Source organism: Macaca thibetana, chromosome 2, assembly GCF_024542745.1.
Source record: "Macaca thibetana thibetana isolate TM-01 chromosome 2, ASM2454274v1, whole genome shotgun sequence".
In the NCBI taxonomy this organism is placed as follows: domain Eukaryota; kingdom Metazoa; phylum Chordata; class Mammalia; order Primates; family Cercopithecidae; genus Macaca; species Macaca thibetana.
The window spans coordinates 118,535,355-118,557,156 of NC_065579.1; the positions used below are offsets into that span (position 1 = coordinate 118,535,355).

At 40.6% G+C, this 21,802-nt stretch overlaps 3 protein-coding genes and 1 pseudogene across 5 annotated transcripts in view; 1 reads left to right on the forward strand and 3 right to left on the reverse strand.

Annotated features, from left to right (window-relative positions):
* The window catches only part of THOC7 (THO complex subunit 7), a 738,093-nt gene that overhangs the window by 327,829 nt on the left and 388,462 nt on the right, over positions 1–21,802 (reverse strand). The gene's annotated exons all lie outside the window — the stretch shown is intronic.
* PSMD6 (proteasome 26S subunit, non-ATPase 6) overlaps positions 1–21,802 on the reverse strand; it is a 1,096,682-nt gene that overhangs the window by 150,169 nt on the left and 924,711 nt on the right. The gene's annotated exons all lie outside the window — the stretch shown is intronic.
* PRICKLE2 (prickle planar cell polarity protein 2) overlaps positions 1–21,802 on the reverse strand; it is a 353,218-nt gene that overhangs the window by 67,116 nt on the left and 264,300 nt on the right. For all 3 annotated transcript variants that reach the window (XM_050781222.1, XM_050781224.1, XM_050781225.1), the window contains one exon: positions 2,014–2,127. In XM_050781222.1, the coding sequence (XP_050637179.1) occupies positions 2,014–2,127 (114 nt within the window). The remainder of the gene's footprint in view (positions 1–2,013; positions 2,128–21,802) is intronic.
* LOC126948831 (thioredoxin-dependent peroxide reductase, mitochondrial-like) lies at positions 13,673–14,424 on the forward strand (annotated as a pseudogene).

The window sequence follows — 21,802 nt, forward strand, 5'->3', positions numbered from 1 at the left end:
CTAAATAGAATGGGAACAGAACCATGTTGTTACATTCTATCTGGTCACTTTGCTTGTAGGAAATCCTAAAACAGAGATCCCTGATGCTCCTACTTAAAAGCGGAGGCCAGTGTGAGTTAGAGAGATATGAGACACGTGCTAGCACCTAAATTGAAATTTCTTCCTTGATTATTCAACTACTCTATCACAAGGAATACAATACAATTTAAAAGACAGTAACTCTCTCAATAGGTACTTTCATTTCATTTACTGCCATGTCCACATAACACTCAGGGTCACATATATATATACCACACTTTGGGAAACATGGTCCTAATCCCGTCTCCTGTCATACTTCGGAGTAATCTGGACATCAGAAAGGTTAAGTGAATTGCTTGGATGATTTGTTATGCAGATGGTTAGAGGGAAACCTTTGTACTAGGACTCTCATATCCTAATTTGAAAACCAGGACAGCTGTGTATATCAAAATTGTCTTATCTGTGCAAAAAAGAAAATGGTCAAATATTTACTTTAGAATCACAATTACCCTTTGTCTTCAAAAGGGCCATTTCAAATAGGCTAAATCTGCCCACTGGGTCACACACACACAATTCCCACCAACAGGACATTGTAATTTGAATGGTGTCTTTTTTCATAAAAGCACAGTTAACCATAAACACAACAAACCACTACAATCAGAGAAGAGCCAATCGCTTCCCTCTATCAAATAAAAAGTGTTTAAAAAAAAAAAACCTTCATGTAAATGTCCCAGAGAGAACTGCAGTGACCTGAACAGCCCAGAATATATGGTTACACCACTGACATTTTAGGGCCATGCTTTCAAAGGAAGGCACACCCTTCCTGCTTGTAAAAACCCGCATTTTTCACTTCCAAATTAGTTAAGCAGGCATCAGGTTACAAGGCTTGCTCTCAACTTTAAAGGAGAAAGCATTATTTATATTTGTTTTATGATGTCTGAAATAAGCAGCAGTAAAGAGGATTATAGCACTCTTTCTAGGGAACTGCTTCAGTTTTAAAGTTTTTGTCCTGCTTACTCAAATTTATTTTTGAGGCTCTCAAATTATCCCCTTTCATTCTAATGTGGGGAAATAAGACTGAAAAGCACTCATTTCCTCTGGGACGGAGCTGCTGGGATCCAGCTCGTGGGTGGGAGGGCTGGTAGAAAGCTGGTGTCCAGCTCTCTAAAGGGGTTATTTCTCCTATCCATTTAAAATTACATTTTTGTTTTAAATGCAGTCAGAGTCAAGCAGACAGTTCAGTTCCATAGGACTACTATTTTTAAAAACCAGATACCTAAAAATGAATTTCTAGTATGTAAACTGATTTCCCTTCCAGCATAATGATCTTTTAAAATCATGTCTACAAATTTCTCTTTATGAGCAATCAGATTTCAAGGATAAGAGATGCCCATTTACAGTGCCATGTTTCTGGGTTCAGAAAAAAGGACAGTCTGCTAGTCCACACTTTCAAGAGTACAAAGAACAACCTCGGCAAGTCAGACTTCACCATGACAAAAACACAGATGTTCAGAACTACAATTCTGGACACATAACTTCTCCTGCAGTGTAGTGTGGAAAATTTGCACACTCATTTAATATGAAATGATGCTAAAAATTCAAGAGAGTCACAAAGTTTTTGCAGGGCTTGAAGTGGTCCAGGGGATCTCAATCATCTCTCCAACATACACGGGCAACCCACGGGGCATATTCTTCAAGTAAGAAAACTTGGAATCATAGCTTTTGAATTTTGGTGCTCCCAGGTTACCCCCAAATAGCTAGTAGTGCCAGGCATAGAGGCCAATCCAGTTTATAATGAGTTTCTCCTTTTTTAGTAATACTCTCTAGAAGTAAATTGTTGGCCAGTTTATTTTGGCTGTAATTAAGGAAGCTAAAACCTAAAATAAATGGCCAGAGTTCTTCTTTGGCTATCTCATTGGTGGCAGATTATGAAAAAGGTAACAATTCACAGAAGGAACTAAGAAAATTCTGCATAAGCCCCCTCTAGCCCCTTACCTCATTGTCATGTGGCGGCAGCTGGTGTAGTAGCTGCTTGATTCGCAGTTTCTCTCCAGGACTGTTGACATAAGGGACTTTCTCTTCTGGGAGACAGCTATAGTACTGGTGTACCTGAAGGACAGAAAGCATATAGATGACTTGCCGGTTACTCAAACCACATGCCTATTCCCACTTACTGGGAAGATGACTCCCCCAGCAGGATGTAACTGACTTCCACAGTCCTGAACCTTTATGAAAGTCAACAGCAGACGAGTTTCCTATGGTAAGCAGAGAAATTCATCCTTAAAGCAAGAGTCAGGCAAATCATCCATATCTGGGATTTTCCCCTCTCTCTGTGAGGGAAAAACAAAGCCATTAAATTTTCCTAGAAACAGAGAATTCAGCAGACATGCTGGTGAACCAGAGGGTAGGGCTTTCTCGGCAGACTCCCCTGAGAGCTGGCTTTACCATTTTCTCTGTTAGTCTCCAGCATGTGACGTGCCTCCCTAGCCAAAGGGATATGTCAGCACCTGCCTCAGCAATGGAGTTAAAGCCAGTCTTTGGCACTTGGCAAACCCCTAGGTACCTCAGCCTCCACCTACATTTAAAGCCCTCCAGGTTTCGAGACTTGTGTAAGGCAGGCAGCAGCTGACATCCATCAGAAATAGACTCACTAAATCTGGGATGCAGAGCGTGTAATTAAAAATTGTCATTAACATGAGGATTTTTGCACATCCTAGAACATTCTTGTTTACGACTGTTAGGACATATTCTTGTACTTTATGAGGCTCATTCAACCCTAACAACAACTGGGGAAAGCACCAAGCAGCTAATTTTGCCTGAGAAAAGAAAATAGACATTTCACCATTCAGCCACACGCAAAACTAGAGAAAGAAAAAACTGGCTAATATAGAAGGTATGTTATTATATAGGAGAGGCAAAAAAAAAAAAAAAAAAAAAAAAAAAATCCCACAAGCTCAGATGACATCATGGAAAATACTCTCAAGTATCTCTTATTTAACAGCATGACCACCTCTTGCGAAACAAGGCATTCATTCAACAAACGGACAAGATGGAAGACTGGGGGCTCTGAAAGTCATCATTTGGCCGGGCATGGTGGCTCACACCTGTAATCCCAGCACCTTGGGAGGCTGAGGCGGGCGGTTCACCTGAGGTCAGGAGTTTGAGACCAGCCTGATCAACACGGTGAAACCTCGTCTCTACTAAAAGTACAAAAATTAGCCCGGTCTGGTGGCGCATGCCGGTAATCCCAGTTACTCAGGAGACTAAGGCAGGAGAATTGCTTGAACACGCCATAGCCTGGGTGACAGAGCAAGACTCTGTCTCAAAAAAAAATTTTTTTTTTTTTGTTACATTCTACAAACTTGGTCTAAACTTGGTCTAATTCCTTTGCATTGAGGGAGCTGTGGGTATGAACACATGTTTTGGGAATGCTGGGGTGAAGAGTTGCGAAAGTTCTGTCTACTTTGATCTCCAGAAACTAAGTCATAAATGTTAGAAGAGGGGGTGAAAAGGCTTTGTAATGACAAGGCCTTAAAAAATGTGAAAGCTATCTTTATTTTCATAACTAATGATGGTAACCATTCACTATCATGTGCCTATCATCCTTTTAATCAAATCCCAGAGGCAATTACAAAAAGAATTCTTGTCCCAGACTAGCTAGATTTCCAAAGGCAGGGTCTGTATAAGCCCCTTCCTATAGGCAGCTGGCAGAGAGCTATGCCCAGGGGCAGGAATGAATGGCGCCGGGTTCTGAAGACAGCTCACTGTTGACCAGTACTCTGAGAAAAAGTAAAAACCCAGATCACTAGTTTGGGATTAGAAGCTGGCAATTTGCCTATTAGAGACTTGCACAGCGTTCCATCCTCAGAAGAGTCCCTGTGCCATATGCCTCATCAGACAAAGGCCAGGTATAAAAAAGCAGGCCCAGTCTCATGTCTTGGGGAATGGGCTTTGACTCCCAAATCAGAAGATTGCTTGTAGAAAGGCCTTGTTCCATCATTACTTTGTCATTCACACAACTCCCATTATCGTTATGGAACATTAGGGACAATTGCTAATATGAGATGAATTACTATGGATGCTTGAAAATGCAGAGTCTAGTTGCAGTTCCATTGACCGTCCTTTTAATCACCTCTAATTACTCACACACCCCCTGTCCATTGCCTAGAGCACAGTCAGGCCTGAGAGCCCTTCTGAACTGGTACTTTGAACCAAGCCCTTTCTGATACTGTCTAAGGCTGGCCCAAGTTGGACTCTTCCCTGCACCCTCTAGGGCATAGCCGGTAGATCTGGACCCGAGTCAAGGCTCTGTTGTTTCTCATCTCTGGGTTCCTGAGCAAGTTATATGACTGTTCAAAATACCCATCATAAGACTGAGATGATTAAATGAGAGTGTAGGCACAAGCATGTGGCTCTCAATAAAAATAAATAACATGAATACATGATGATAGTTATACTATCAAGCCTGGACTACTCTAAATGGAACAATCCAGATGCTTCCTGGACTAGGTCTTACTCTGCCACCCAGGCTGGAGTGCAGTGGCGTGATCATGGTCACTGTAACCTTGACCTCCCGGGCTTAAGCACTCTTCCCACCTCAGAGTAGCAGGAACTACTAGCGCATGCCACCATGCCTGGCTAATTTTTAAAATTTTTTGTAGAGTCAGGGTCTTGCTATGTTGACCAGGCTGGTCTTGAACTCCTGGGCTCAAGCTATTCTCCTGCCTTGGCCTTCCAAAGTGCTGGGATTACAGGTGTGAGCCACTGCATCAGGCCAGCTTTGGAATGTGCAGCAACACTGCTGGCTTATAGAGTGAGACCAAACCCTGAAGCCACTTACATTAATAAAAGCAAGAAAAATAGGTTGCAAGGGATACAATGGTATTAAAACTAGTTTGATTTCAGGGGAAAAATGGCAAAGTGTTATAAAGGTGTGTGTGTGTATGTGTGTGTTTTTTCAGAAATTTAGCCACGTATATAAAAGGGTCTCATGAGGAAACAGAATATGCCACCGGAAGGTGACTGTACCAAGTTTCTGTTCTCTCTGAGCCCAGTGTCCTCTTACCTCTGCTCTCTTCTCTTCCTGCGGATCTGCTTCTCATCTTCTCAAAGGTTCAGGTTTCCCATGGCACTTGAGTTTGCACAGCATCAGTTCAAGAGCCTGTCCTAGAGTGACTCACTTTTCTCAATTCCAAATTCCCCAGAGGAGGACCCTGACTACCCCGTCTTGGGCAGCGTCCACACCCAGAAATGAGATTAAGAACATTCGATACTTTGAAGACTGGAGAATAAATGAATCCCAACATGACATGACTGAGTGAAGGTGCAGTCAGCAGTGACGGAGGACTCTGGAGAAACTTAGGAGTAAATAAGTCCCTTGGTGTGCTGAGATCCATCCTGAAGACTGAATTCTGAAGTCAACAGAGGCAGTGACTACTCTTTAGGAACACAGCTCTATCTTTCCTGGACATCTTTTGTCACCTTTTATAATTCAAGCCTACTGATAACCACTCAAAATTATTCCAGTAATTCCTCAAATATAGAATATGCTAGAATATCTTCTCACAAGGCAACTAATAATTTGATAGATGACTTAAGAACTCACCTAGATAGCAAGATGCCCCATTTCTAAAATAAATCAGTTAATAAATTAACAACCTCCCAAATCACTCCCATATCACATGGTAGGTGATGTGGCTTGCTCTGAGGAAGGAGAATAAGTTAGTCCTTTCAGGACCTCCAACCCTCTTCAAAGTCCATTGAAGCCCAGGTGAAAAACGCATCCCTCTAATGTTAGCTTTGTGTCGCCTCCTGGTGTTTAGATGCTGGACTTCCCAAATTTTTCATCGAGCAAAGGGGATTAACAGATGGATAGGAGGGAGGGAGAAACAGCTCTCCTGAATTATCTGGCTGGATACAGGAATGCTGCCTGCATTTTCCTCTGGCATCCTCCACAATAAAACTACTGTATAGCCCAAAACAAACATCAAGTGAACCCAGGGTAATGGGAAAATACTGAGTATACTTTCTGGCACTACAAAAATAAAATTTGGCACAATCCCTGAAAATCCTGCAGATTGTTCATTTTAGTCCAAACATGTTTCACTTGTTCATTTTTTGGAGTAAATAAGCAAATCCAATAGAATTTTGTCAATGATGATCATTACCAAGCTATTACCCATTATGCTGATAACTGTATTTTTCATTCTGTGTGTACTGAGCATATTTATTCAAAAGCACATCTGTTGAATGTGTTAGAGACTTTGCTACATTGAGACATTCCCAGATAAAGGTGTCCTGTGATTCCACCCTCGGTGAAATCATACTAGGTAACTTTCCCCTAAACAAAAGCATTTTGAACACAATACACTGGCTTATGAAAATGAAATAGCTGAAGGCCTTTATTTAAGGTGTGACTCTGCAACAGGAAAGGTTTGGCAGCAACTTCAGTGTGTGTCAGACAGATCGCAAGTGCTTTAGTTAGTGCGCAAATAAAGTCTACAAAGCAAAGCCTCGCCCAGCTGGAAAGATGAGGTTTGTTGGAAGGAACTGCACGTTTGATAGCATTTCTGCCTGGGCAGAAAGATGGAGGCTGGAGAAGCAACGACTCTGCATTTGGGAGAAAAGTGTACTAAAAGTAAGCTGACTTTTTTTTTTTTTTTTTTTAAAGAAGTGTGCAAAGCACTTTATTTAGAGCACTGGTTCTCAAACTATAGCTTACATCAGAATCACCTGGAAGGCTTGTTAAAACACAGCTTTCTAATTTAGTAGGCCTGCGGTGGGGATATTTGCATTTCTGACTCCTCTTCAGGTCCTGCTGTTAGTCCAGGGACCACACTTTGTGAGTTTTAGTGCTTTCTACTGTTTTCCCTCACCAACCAACCTTACGCAGTTGTCAGGCAAATGGTAGGATTCCCATTTTCTTCAAGAGATCTAGAAGGCCCAGAAAAGGGAAGAGAACTTGTTGAATCTCAGCCAATTTTTCAGGTGTCTCCTTCTACATCTAGATATATGATTCAGCAGGGGATTCCACCAGCTCTGGCAAGAACAAGAAATCCTAAGGGCAAAGTGCTCACATTTTTGGGTGGCAACATTTTCCTTATCAAAAGTATCCTTATTTTCTTAAAGCAGGAACCCACAAAGGAGAAGTTAGACTTTCTTGGCCGATTTCAGAATCAATTGTTCTTAACCATCTAGATGGGGAGGGGGCCCAATCTTTTGGCTTCCCTGTGCCACATTGGAAGAAGAATTGTCTTGAGCCACACATAAAATACACTAACATTCACGCCTGTAAACCCAGCACTTTGGGAGGCCAAGGCGGGCGGATCACAAGGTCAGGAGATCGAGACCATCCTGGCTAACATGGTGAAACCCCATCTCTACTAAATATACAAAAAATTAGCCAGGCATAGCGGCGGGTGCCTGTAGTCCCACCTACTCAGGAAGCTGAGGCAGGAGAAGGGCATGAACCTGGGAGGTAGAGCTTGCAGTGAGCTGAGATCATGTCACCACCCTCCAGCCTGGGCGACACAGCGAGACTCTGTCTCAAAAAACAAAACAAACAAACAAAAAAACAAAAAAGAAACAAAAAAACCCCACTAACATTAATGATAGCTGATGAGCTTAAAAATGGCAAAAATATCTCATAATAATTTAAGAAAGTTTATGAATTTGTGTTGGGCCACATTCAAAGCCATCCTGGACTGTATGCAGCCTGTGGACCACAGGTTGGACAAGCCTGATCTGAATGAAGGAAGCGGTCATTGAACTATTGACTTACTGAGTGACCCTAGGGCTTGAAGTGTTTTTATATACAGTATTTCATAAAACTTCTGCACACCCTGGAGGTGGGTATTTCATACTCATCAGATTGAATATCACATAGTTATAAAGTGACAGAGCCACTTTTGAGCTTGACTTCCCCATCTTCTCCTTCTGTTCTCCTTTATCAAGAAAAAAAGAGACTGAAGAGACTGGCAGATGGATGGGAAAGAAGGAGAAAAAAACCAAACCATACCCAGATACAGTAGATTTCCAATAGGTCTGCCTGGCTGACCACAGAAACAATGAACACATTTTCCTTCGGTATTCTCCAGAACATAACCAACACACAGCTCCCAAGTAAAGCCAAAATGAACAGACAGTATGTGAAAAATCTCCAAATTACACAGTCTTTCCACAACACCATGGCATGGTGGTATAAGGGAGTTGTGGCAGTTTTCCCACCCATATCCATTTTTTTTCTTCCTTAACAACATCCCCATTTTACTGAGAGCATCAATATACTCAGCTAAGAATAAATATTTCTGCAGCTCCTTAGTAGCTACATGTGGCCTTATATATTCTGGCCAATGACATGGAAGGGTGTGACTTCTGGGAGACTCTTTTAAAGGAGGCTAGGCAGTTGTTAGCCAAGACCTTTTTTTGCCCATTCCCCCTTCTTCCTGCTTCCTGTCTGGAATGTAAACGCAATGGCTAGAGCTCCAGCAGCCATCTTGTGCCATGAAGTAACTTTACAAATGGGAATGGAAGCTGTAACCTGAGGATAGTAGGACAGAAAGTTATGAGCCTGGACTTAAAATTTTTAAAAAAAATTTTTATACCATGGAGCCACCAGACCAACCCTGAATTGCCTTTCTCTGAACTTCTGAGTGAGAGAAATAAACTATTTCTTTATTTACAGTCTCTGTTGCTAGGAAGTGAATGCAATTCCTAAATGATACAGCAGTGGTTTTCAAACAGTAGCATACTTTAGAATCATCTGAGACCTTTATTAAAGATGATTGCCATTTTCATCCCTCTGGGTCTGAAAAGGAGGCCAGAACTGTGCACTCTTAACAAACACCTCAGACCATACCAGGAGAAACACTAGTTTAAGGAAAAGCCAAACACAACCACAAGGTCAAGGCCAACCCTCCTGAAGTGTAATCTCAGATATGAGCTGATACATTCGGAAGGTTTTATAAAATCCAACTTAACCCAGGGACTAATTCGAACGCTGAGCCTTTATTTCACGTTTCCCCTCACCTGCAGTTTGAGAAGCTTGGAACCTTGTTTAATCTACCTCAATTTGGGGAGGTAATATCTAAAATGCACCTGAGCATCTCAGAAGGCAGGTTGTACAGAGAAGGGAAAGATGCTGCCTGAATCTGCTGCACGTGGTGGTCTTTAAAAAAGTACACAGTGGTTCCCAAATGGGAACCTAGAGGACCATCAGGTAGCATTACAGCTGTGAGCAAATAGGGATGGGCTGCTCGTGAGGGCCCCTGTGTTCATTTTGCCCCTATTTGCCAGAATTTCATTACCCAAGCAATAGGAGAAAAGTGCTATTAAGTGGCATTTAAGAGGTGAAATTGTACCAAGTTTGGCTCCTTCCCTTTTCTCCTGGAGGCCCACATTATAATTTTAATTGGTTTACTCAGGAAGCAATTTAGGAAACAACAGTCTAATGCCTAATGCCTAAACAATGTCTCCATCATGTTAAACTCCCCTAGGATTAGGATCAAAATCAGAAATAAAAGCTCATTTGCAGTATTTTCAAAGAAGAATCTTTCAAAGACTCCTTTCTTTTGTTCACACTTGATGTCTAATTCAACAGGGATTCTTGTTGAATGTAGGTTCAAAACATATCCAGAATCCAGTCATTTTCCACCATCCCTGCAGGACCAGTCTAGCTATGACTAAGTGCTCACCTGAACTATTGCTGTGGCTGCTTCTGGACCCGGCTTTCACCTTTGTGCCTCTGCAGTTGAGTCTCTATTCAGCAGCAATAACAACTCTATTGGAATATAAACCAGGGTGTGTCACTGCTCTGCTCAAAACCCTGGATGGTCTGGGTGCAGTGGCTCATAACTAACCCCAGAACTTTGGGAGGCTAAGGCAGGATGATTGCTTGAGCCCAGGAGTTCGAGACTGGCCTGGGAAACAAAGGTAGACCATGCCTCTACAAACATTAAAAAAAAACCAGCCAGGCTGTGGTGGTGTACACCTGTGGTCCCCACTACTCTCGAGGCTGAGCTGGGAGGATCGCTTGAGCCTGGGAGGTTGGGGCTGCAGTGAGTGGCGAATGTGCCACTGCACTCCAGCCTGGGTGACATAGTGAGATTCTATCTCAAAACAAACAAACAAACAAACAAACCTCAAAACCCCCCAAAACAACAACCCTGGATTATCTCTCATGCCTCTATGATGCAAAGCCAAAGTCTTCAATATAGCACCATGACCCTGCCTCCTTACAACCTGGCAGACTGTGTCTCTTACCATATTCCTTTTGTTCAGGTCTTTTGCTCACAATGACCTCCTTGCTGTTCATTTCACCTCATGGCCTGTACACCAGCCATTCCCTCTGCCTGAAAGGTTCTTCCCCCAGATATTTGCATGGTGTCATCCTCCTTTCTTCCAGTCTTTGCTCAATGGCTACCTTAGCTGCCTTCCTTGACTATCCTAATAAATTAGCACCTCTATCCCCTATCCTCCAACCCAGTGCTTCTCAACTGGGGGTAACAATATCCTCCAAGAGATATTTGACAACGTCTACAGACATTTTCTGTTATTGCAACTTGGAGAGGGAGCCGCTATTGGCATATATAGTGGGTAGAGTCCAGGGATGCTGCCAAACTTCCTACAATGCGTGGGTCAGCCCCCACAGCAAATGATCCCCATCAAAATGCCAACAGTGCTGAAACTGATAAACTCTTAGTCTGCTTTTTGTCAAAGAACTTATCGGTTGCTGACAAATGATGTATTTGTTTATTGTCTTTCTCTTCCCTCTAGAATGTGAGTACTTAGGACTGTGTTTGCTGTATACCCCCAGAAGAGGGTCTGGCATGTACTAGATACTCAATAAGTGTTTTTTGAATGGATGCATTCTGTATTCAAACCTTACCTTTCTAGCTGTCTGGGTTATTAGAGGATCTAGACTGACACATACAGCAACAGAATACACAAGTGAGGTTTCAAGAGGAACCTGCGTAAAACTCATTAAGCTTCTCTTTCATTCCATCAAAGCATTTGCTTTTTCACCAAAGATTAGTGCTGTGGGGTGGGTGGAGGAGATGCTAAGTAAAGGATGCATGGAATAACTGTCAATGTACTGTTTATTTCAGAAGAAGCAACAAAAGTGACACCCATTTGTATTTGAAGCCAGATAATTTCTTTCAAGTTGAGTTAACTTTGTTTGAACAAATTAAGGAAAATAATTATGTTATGCCCTAAGCTGGTACTACAATTCAAAGTCACATGAGTTGCTTTGCTCCTATGCCTGTTAGCTCTCACATGCCCACTCTTTCTAACACTGTTAGTTTATTATTTTATTTAGAATATTAAATGTCAATGTTTTGTTAGAAAATACTTTCCATTTAGTTTGGAGCATTATCTGACATTTATTATCCGACATTTATTTTATCTTGTCTTATAGAAAAGGTTGCAGAAATGGAAGAACTTGGGGTTTGAACATTTTCTACTTAAGTTACACTTAAATAGACTCCCTTATCTCAATTTTACCAAAACACCCTTTGCAGATTGTTTACACATTTGCATATATGCCCTACTAAAAATTCCCCAACAGTTGCCAACTTTATTTCACAACAGTTTCAATACTGCCTTTAGATAAAATACACACATATACAAATATGAAAAAAACAGGACGGCATTTTCTTATAGGGGTTACATGTTTGGACTCTGGAGTCAGATTGTTTGGGTTCCAATACTGGATGTAACACTTACCATCTGCATGTAGTTGGGCATGTTATTTTATCTCTTATAGAAAGTTAATATCTCCATCTGTAAAATGGGGACAATAATATCTACCTTGAAGCATTAATAAGAGGCTGAAATGATATCGTGTAACTAACAAAGAGAGAGCAACAGGCTGAAGGCTCTATATTTCTTGGCTTTGAAGCAGTCTAATGCATAATTCATAAATGTCTATGTTATAAACAGAATTGTGTACCCCCTATGATTCACATATCAAATCCCTAACCCCTATATGTGACTATATTTGCAGATAGGGCCTTTAAGGAGGTAATTAAGGTTAAATGAGGTCATAAGGCTGGGACCCTATTCAATAAGATTGGAGTCCTTGTAAGAAGAGGAAGAGATAAGCAGGAGCGTGCACAGAGAAAAGCATCTGCAAGCCAGGAAGAAAAGCCTCACCAGAAATCAACCCTGCTGACACCTTGACCTTGACTTTTGGACTCCAGCACTGTGAGAAAATAAATTTCTGTTGTTTAAGCCACTCAGTCTATGCTATTCTGTTATGTTATCTGTGATACACAAGTGTAAGGAATTGTTGAGTGCTTGTGGAGAAAGAACACACACATGAATGAGAAACCACCCCTAGGTGGAAAGAGGTTACATTCGGCAGAGGGTATAAGACAAGTAGACAAATGACTACAATACAAAGTTAAAATAATGCAAAAACCATAAGAGGTAGACAAAAACAGTACAAAGATTCAATAAAAAATAAGTTAGGCACTGATTTGTAGCATTTGCCAATTTCCATGGGGTATGTGATCCCACTATGAACCCCACATTCAAGCTACCAATGTGACGTCACTGGATGTGGAATTGGGAAGAGATACACATAGCATCACACAGCACTCCCGCCATACACATATAACAGGCAAAACAGTCTCAAGAATATAGATAACAGTGGAACAGGATAAAAGAATTAGGAAGTGACGAATTTCAAGTATTTATCATCTTTAAAAAATGTAATTTATTTAATTATAAGTTTATATCATTAAATTTTCATAATGGCTGTATTTAACAACTGATTTACAAAATTCCTGAAAACTGACCAATTGGCTCTTGCAAGGCAGTATGAGGCCGGCTCTAGCTTATCACTGTCAGAAGCTTAAATGGTCAGTATCCTTGGCAAATTCTCTTTCAAAAAGTAAAAAGAGCAGTAGAAGAGCTGTAAAGGAGATTAAACAGCTAAAGAGCACTTCAAAGAGTATGATGACAACTTATCTGTTGCCCAACTCTGTCTTCAACAGTCCCAGCAAATCACACATTAAGCCAAGTTGTCTATTTCAGCTGACACATACTTCAGAGTAGTCACAGCTCTTCTGTCTCCCAGTCTTTTCCAAATCCCCAGAATTTTGCCCTTTCTCTACAGTACCCTTTTCTTTTCTCCCTTCCTGTTTTCTTTCTAAACTCCCAGGAATAATAAGAACTGATGAACACTCACAATTATTTATGTATTGGCGGGTGTTCTGTTTTCTCAAAGTAAAGAGGATGAGTTAAACACAGTGTAGTTCCCCATGAAGAAGAAAAACAACAACGAAACCCCCGCCCAAACCTTAATGAAACTCCTTTTTTATGCTAGCATGTTGTTATCAAACTGTGTTCTAGTAAGTTAGTGATTCTTATACTTAATAGAGGAAAAAAAAAGATTCTCCACTTTGGGAATAGCTACTCCAGTATCAACTAAGTTAATATTTACTTACAGTGTAGGAGAAAGAAACTGCATTAGACGTTGAATGTTTGAGTCCTAACCATGACAAATTCTAAGTGGGCAACTTTGGCCAAGTTAACTACCTTCTCTGGACTTCAGTGTCCTTATCTCTAGGACTAGAATAATTGTATTCATCTCATAGAGTTATTGTGAGGATTTAAAGTGATGAAAAGATGGCTCCTGCATGCACTTAAGATGGTGGCTGCTGTGGGAAGGCTGTTCCTGGCTTTGGTTGCCCGACATGTGTGCACCATCCTGTCTCTGTAGTCCTTAGGCCTGTGGCTTCTGGGGAAAACATGCTTGACAAACATACTGTGGTCTGATTCTGGTCGAGCAGAATTTGCCTTTGGCACAAATTTCCTCATACCATGCCCTTGCTGTCACTCTATTTTAAAGGTACAGCCTTTGTCAATGGAGAGTTCAAAGATCTCAGCCCTGATGATAATAACAGGAAATGTTTGGTGCTTTTCTTCTATCCTTTGGATTTCACTTTTGTGTGTTCACAACAATTTCTTGCTTTTAGTGATAAAGACAATGAATTTTACAATGTGAACTGTGAAGTTGTTGCAGTCTCAGTGGATTCCCACTTTAGCCATCTTGTTTGGATAAATATACCAAGAAAGGATGGTGGTTTGGGCCACATGAGCATCACACTTTTGTCAGATTTAACTAAACACATTTCCCGAGATTACGGTGTGCTGGTAGAAGGTCCTGGTTTGCACTAAGAGGAGTCTTCATAATTGACCCCCATGAAGTCATCAAGCATTTGAGTGTCAATGACCTCCCAGTGGGCTAAAGCATGGAAGAGACCCTCTGCTTGGTAAAGGCATTCCAGTTTGTAAAACACCCACGGAGAAGTCTGCCCAGCAAACTGGACACTAGAGCCTCCTAAAATTAAGTAAAATCAAACTGTTTCCAAAGAATACTTTGAGAAAGTCAATCAGTAGATCACCCCATGTGTATCTGCACCTTCTCACCGCAGATAGAAACCCCAGTTGGAACCTGCTTTTAGCATTTCGAAGATGATTATTTGTAGAAGGCAAGGAACCTATTATGTTTGTGTTCATAAATACTACTCTAAATGTTTTGTTTTTGTAATACTGGCTAAGGTTTTTTCAACATGGTTAGTTGCTAGTATAAGGAGTCCTTTAGTGGAAATATCCTGATGGCTAGCTAGTTAGTTTCTACAGAACACTAGTTCACTTATTTCTTAGATCATGTCCTCAACGGAAACACTCTTCTTTTTTAGCCTTATTTGAATATCTGTCTACACCAAAGTAGTATAATGAGCACTGAAAGCTTCTGATCAAGGGTCCTGAAATTTTCTTCCTGAATTTCTTCATATGAAACTGAATTTTTTTAAATTAACAAAGATCATAGCTTTAAGTTATCTTAGATTTATAGTTTAGTCATTTTGTTCATTACATCTACATACATTTCTAGATACTGACTGGTGTCATTGTTTATACAGGATATTTATTATATCCAGGTATTGCATTTTGAAATTATTACAATTATTTTCTTTGTTGGTGTTCAATATAAAATATAATAAAAATAAACACATTTTAAAATAAAGTGACAAAAGGATGAAAATACACTGTGAACTATAAGGATGCACATAATTGTCAGATCAGTTTTATTATTATTAAAAATAACAACAAAACTAGAAGTTAGAATTGCTTTGGGTTGCTAGTAATCATGACCTAAGAATAGAGGTCTAGGACTGGTTTGGCATTTTATAAAAACCATGAAGCATCTAGGCTCTTCCTGTCTTTCTGCACCCACCATCCCATATGTTAGTGACCTCTGTGCTCAAGATTGCAAAATGCCTACTGGAGTCTCAACCATCACATTCACTTTCCAGGTAAGAAGGTGGGTAAGGGTAAGAGGCAGCTGGATGAACAACATTTAAAGAGTTTTACTAGAAGTACTAACCTCCTATTTAGAATCCCTTGGATAGGACTAGCTGCAAGGGAAGCCAGGAAACATGGTCCTTAGTAGGGCATACTGCTGCCCAGAATACAATCAGGTTCCATTAGTAGGAAAGGAGGAGATGCTAATACTGGGTGACACCAAGAAATCTGTCCAAAGAATATCTGAATTTTGAGTTATCTCTTTCTTATGTGGAGTCCTTAGGAGTGTCCTACATGGTATCTTTTCTGTGCATTTTAAATCATTGTTTTTGATTCTGCCCTCCACATATAACATAATCAGTCCATTACCCCCCTCTATTATTATTATTAGTTTCACAGGGTTATGCAAAGCCAGTTTGAATAAAGTTTAGAAAGCAAAGACAGAAGAAATTCTAGGACCAATTCAAGTTTTCAAGTGTCCAAGGTGATTCATAATGACATGCTATAATCCAAAGAAAGAATTCTTTTTGCAAGAGACCGGAGCTTGCTGATCACAGGACATTGCTGGAAACCCATTTTAAAATACAGGTAACTTTGTTTCAAGTCAGTTCGTTTAAGGCAGTTTCATTTCTGCATATTAAATAAATGATTGAGAAACAACCAGAAAATATGAAAACCAAGGAAATCACTTATACATTATAAAGGATATATTTCTCACTACCATGGCTACTTTCAGTCTGAGTAACTTGCCTTGCCCACTAAGTTTCAAATGAATCATAAAAGCAATTGTGAGAATTTGGTCTTTCCTGTTCCAAAATGTCAAAAGATCAGTGAAGGTAAGACCTTGGCCTGCAGGTTATAGTTTGCATATAGCCATAAAATCCCAGAGGGCCTATGTTACGCCACTTTAGAGAAACAGACAGGAAAGAAGGTTTGGTTTGGATGAGCTAGAGTATGCCACAATATGTCAACCACCACCAAAATATCACTAGTTTCATACTGCAGTGTTTTTTAATTAAAAAATTTTATTGTGGCATACATATCACAAGATATGCCATTTTAACCTTCTTTTTTTTCTTTTCGAGATGGAGTTTCACTCTTGTTGCCCAGGCTGGAGTGCAACGGCGTGATCTCGGCTCACTGCAACCTCCGTCTCCCGGGTTCAAGTGATTCTCCTGCCTCAGCCTCCCGAGTAGCTGGGATTACAGGCCCTCACCACCACACCCGGCTGGTCTTTTGTATTTTTAGTAGACACAGGGTCTTGCCATGTTGGCCAGGCTGGTCTCGAACTCCTGACCTCCGGTGATCCACTCGCCTCAGCCTCCCAAAGTGTTAGGATTATAGGCATGAGCCACCCTGGCCTCATTTTAACCATTTTTAAGTGTACAATTCAGTGGCACTGGGTACATTCACAATGTCATGCAATCATCACCACTATCTCATCACAAAACTTTTTCATCATGTTAAACAGAAACTCTATACCAAATAATAATAATTCTCCATTTCTCCTCCCCTCAGCCCCTGGTAACCTCTAATTTACTATCTATCTCTATGAATTTGCCTAGTCTAGATACTTCATATAAGTGGAATCATGCAATGTTTGTCCTTTGTGTCTGCTTATTTCACCTAGTATAATGTTTCCAAGGCTAATTTCTGTTGTAGCATGTATCAGAGCTTTGCTTGTGGCTATTACTTCACTGCATGTATATACTACATTTTGTTTATCCATTTTATCTGTTGACAGAACTTGAGTTGTTTTTACCTTTTGACTACTGTGAATAATGCTTCAGTGAACATTGGTGTACAATTATGTTTGAATCTCTGCTTTCAATTATGTTGCATATATACTTAGGAGTGGAATTGCTGGATGATACGGTAATTCTGTTTAGCTTTTAGAGAAACTGCCAAACAGCGCTCCAAAGTGGCTGCACCATTTGACATTCCCACCAGCAATGCACAGAAATTCCAGTTTCTCCACATCCTTACCAACAATTTATTTTCCAGTTTTTGAAATTATAACCATCTTAGTAGGTGTGAAGCAGTATCTCATTGTGGTTTTGATTTGCATTATATTAATGACTAATGGTGTTGGACATCTTTCCATGTGCTTATCAGCCAATTGTATATCGTCTTTGGAGAGATGTTGATTGAAGTCCTTCAGTCACCTTCTAACTGAGTTGTCTTCTTGTTGAACTGTAGTTGTTCTTTATATATTCTGCATCTTAAACCCTTATCTATACCATGATTTTATTTCTGTCTCACACTGTATCCTCCTATAGGTAGGCAGAGACCCAGGTGATGGGGGCTCTGTATGGAGATATGCCTCCATGAGGCTGGCAGCAGAGAAAAGGATGGTTGGAACTGAACACTAGCAGTGAAAAGCTTTTTCCTGGATATAATACATGTGACTTCTGTTCACATTTCATTGGTGAAAGCAAGTCTCATGGACATGCCTAACTTTAAAGGGACTGAGAAAGTACATTCCCCCTTTGTGCCTGGAAGAAGAGGGAACCAACCATTTGTAAATAGCCTTAATCCCTGCCACAGCACGGAAAGAATGGAGTACTATGTAAGCAGGATATTACATTTTGCAAAGGTAAACACAAGTGATTCTCTTTATTTGTGGCAGTTATGTGCTATAAAATCACAGCAAACACTGAATTTCTGTATACTAAACATTCCTCCTAGGAGAAATATGGGGTTAGGTTCCTGTGAGCCTCTGGTCGCAACATTTTTGTTAACCAATTAATCCATAACCTTGTTTCATGTGTGTTTCTGTTTAAGGGCAACTTACTTAATATGTATTGCTGATTCATTAACATTTAACTTATGGCCAACAGCACTATAACTCATGCCCAACAGCACTATAACTCATGCTCAACTGAAGATTATCTAACATACATATTTTCTTTCTTTCTTTCTTTCTTTTGAGACTGAGTTTTGCTCTTGTCAGCCAGGCTGGAGTACAATGGCACGATCTTGACTCACCACAACCTTCGCCTCCCAGGTTCAGGCGATTCTCCTGCCTCAGCCTCCCGAGTAGCTGGGATTACAGGCGTGTACCACCATGCCTGGCTAATTTTGTATTTTTAGTAGAGATGGGGTTTCTCCATGTTTGTCAGGCTGGACTCGAACTCCCAACGTCAGGTGATCCGCCTGTCTTGGCCTCCCAAAGTGCTGGGATTACAGGTGTGAGCCACCGTGCCTGGCCTAACATACATATTTTCTCCATCAAGCACATCACAGCCTTCTTGCTTTTAGAAACACTAGATGGCACTTCACTATGCTTGGGGCTATTTTAAACAGTGAAATAACCAACAAAAAGCATAAGATGCAAAAAAGTGGCCCTAAATAGACCACTTGTTTATTCAGTCTGTGAGCTGGAATAAGAAAGCATAGAATTAGCTGTTCTACCCCAGCTGGCCATGTATACATTGGGCAATTCAAATTTTTTATCCCTCTGTGTATGCCTGTTAATGACCATGAGAGTGCTGCAAGTATTGATTTTGAGGTTACAAGTAAAGTCTGCAAATGACCGTGAAAGTGCTGCTGCAAGTATTGATTTTGGGGTTACAAATAAATTTTGGCAAGTGGGCACATTTGCAAATAGAGAATCATGAAAAATGTGGATCAACAAAAGTATAAACCATTTGATCATCAAGGAGTAAAGGGCTGAGCCAGGATTTAAATTTAGGTCTGACTTCAAAGCTCATTCTCTATCCATTTCACCCCACTGTCTCCACAAACTAGTCAAAGGATTACATCTGTCCTATGTATTTGATGAATCAATGAACAGTGTAGTTCATTCTTCAAGCTTGCAATTCCTGCTAAAACCTTAAATACTAAACAGGCCAGAGTGGCTGCTTAATCATGAAAGCCACATGGATCAGTTTAAACTCCAAAGAAGGCAGAAATCAACTGCATTATTGAGTAATGTGCATACTTTGAATGTTATGTGTGTATGTTACACAATGAGGATTATGGGAACTAACTCAGGCTTGGTGCATTTGTTTTCCCTTTGGTCTGTGCAAGAGAAGTTAATGTGCCCAGGTTGGTCCCCAACAAAGGCCATGTGGTCCTTGAAGGGACTGCTCCAACTCCTGAGAGTTATTTTATGTATGTATGTGTTTATTTATTTTGTGGTAAAATATACAGAATATAAAATTTAGCATTTTTTACCATTTTTTAGCAGCATTAGATACATTCACATTGTTGTGCAACCACTACCACTATCCATCTCCAGAACTACTTTTATCTTCCCATACTGAAACTCTGTACTCATTAACCACTCACTTCCCATTCTCCTCCCCCTTAAGCCCTTGGAAACCACCATTTTCCTTTCAGTACCTATGAATTTGACAATTTGAGAGCTTTTTTTTTTTTTTTTTTTTTTAGATAGAGTCTTACTCTGTCACCTAGGCTGGAGTGGCACTATCTCTCCTCACTGCCACCTCCACCTCCTAGGTCCAGGTGATTCTCCTGCCTCAGCCTGCTGAGTAGCTGGGATTACAGGCACGTGCCACTACATCCGACTAATTTTTATATTTTTAGTAGAGATGGGGTTTCACCATGTTGGCCAAGCTGGTCTCAAATTCCTGCCCTCAGGTGATCCACCCATCTTGGCCTCCCAAAGTGCCAGGATTACAGGCGTGAGCCACCACCCAGCCGAGAGTGATTTTTATTACGTGTTGGGAACAAATGTTTTTCTGTGGTAAACTTCTCTGAAATTATGGTGAAAATCAATGGGGAGAAAATGAGTCAGACAATGTATCTACATTTACATTTAAGTCCTTTCATAAGCAACTTTCCTTCTGTTTTTAATAAGACAATTAAGGATCACAGGGAAGATGCTGGCCCCAGCCATTAGAATCTATAACAAATGAAATGATCTGGGAACTCAGTTGCGTGTAGCATTTTCATTGAGAAGACCTAGGAAACAAATCACCACTGATAATTGGGCAAGTTATAGCTTCTGAATTATTAGTCTCAGGCCATTCACTTTATTGTATTTTACAGATTATAGAATTCACTTTATATAGTACCTCTTCCTGGCTCACGACGGTCTTCTGATTGCTCTAGAAGTGGCACGAGAAGCAACGAAAGGTATTAGCTAACAATTGTGAGAGACAAGCACTCAGTATCAATGAGGCTCAGACCCAAAAAAACAGTTCTGGCAGGCACCTTTCCACATCCCGACAGTCCCGACATCCAGTCTAAAACAATGCTCATCCTCATGCTATCACAGTCTTCATCCAAAACGGGAGATATTGTTAGGTGGTTAGCTAACAACAGTGCTCCACTCTACTAGTGCCCTTTAGTTTTGTTATCTATTATAATTATCTCGTTTCTCTTTGTTGCCTATAGCATGCTTTCACCTTGTTTTAGTTATTATACTGACAGCTCTTCTAGACCCTTTTTGAAACTAGGCAGAAAATGAATTGAAAAGAAAAAAAATCAACCTTAACTTTTCTACCACATGTTTAGGAAGTAACCTTTGAAAATGGGAGTTTCAGAATCCGTTGTTATGTGTTAAGTGAAGGGAGCAAAGATGTGTGAAAAATAACAGGCATAAAATGATCTTAACATTCTTAGTATTCACATGATTTTTGTTTTAAAGAGAAACTACCCAAAATTATATTTTACTTTGGCTTGAGTGAATATGAACCCAAGGTCTGGTGAATTGGTTCAGAAGTATATTGAGATGCAGGCTAATCAAGATGGGAAGAAAAATCTTTCATGGGTAATCTAAGATGCGGTACTAAAAAGTATGTCACGGAAGATCACTATCATATTAACAAGGAAGACAAAAACACTGAATAACTGAAGCTTTGTTAAAAGTGAACAAAGGAGGAAAGCACAACAAGTGCAAAGGCATGAGGTGGGAGGAAGCTTGGGTATTTGAAGAGTGGTCCTATGGTCTGAATGCGTCCCCCCAAATTCATGTGTTGGAAACTGATTCACCAATGCAACAGTGTTGGGAGATGGGACCTTTTGGAAGTTGTTTGGAATAGATTAATGCTGCCATAAAGAGGACTTGTGGCCTGTCGTGGTGGTGGTCCCTCACACCTATAATCTCAGCACTCTGGGAGGACAAAGTGGAAGATCCTTTGAGTCTGGGTGTTAGAGACCAGCCTGGGCAACATGGTGAAACTGTCTTTACAAAAAATACAAAAATTAGCTGGGAATGGTTGTGTGCATCTGTAGTCTCACTTACCTGGGAGGCTGAGGTGGGAGGATGGAGGATCAGCTGAGTGCAGGGAGGTTGAAGCTACAGTGAGCTGTGAATGAACCACTGCACTCTGGCCTGGGTGACAGAGTAAAACTTTGTCTCAGGGAAGAAAAAAAAAAAAAAAGGACTTGCTGGAGTGGGTTCATCTCTTCTGCTCTTCTGCCATGTGGGGACACATTCCCCCTTTTGCCCTTTCGCCTTTCACCACCTGAGGATGCAGCAAGAAAGCCCTCACCAAATGCT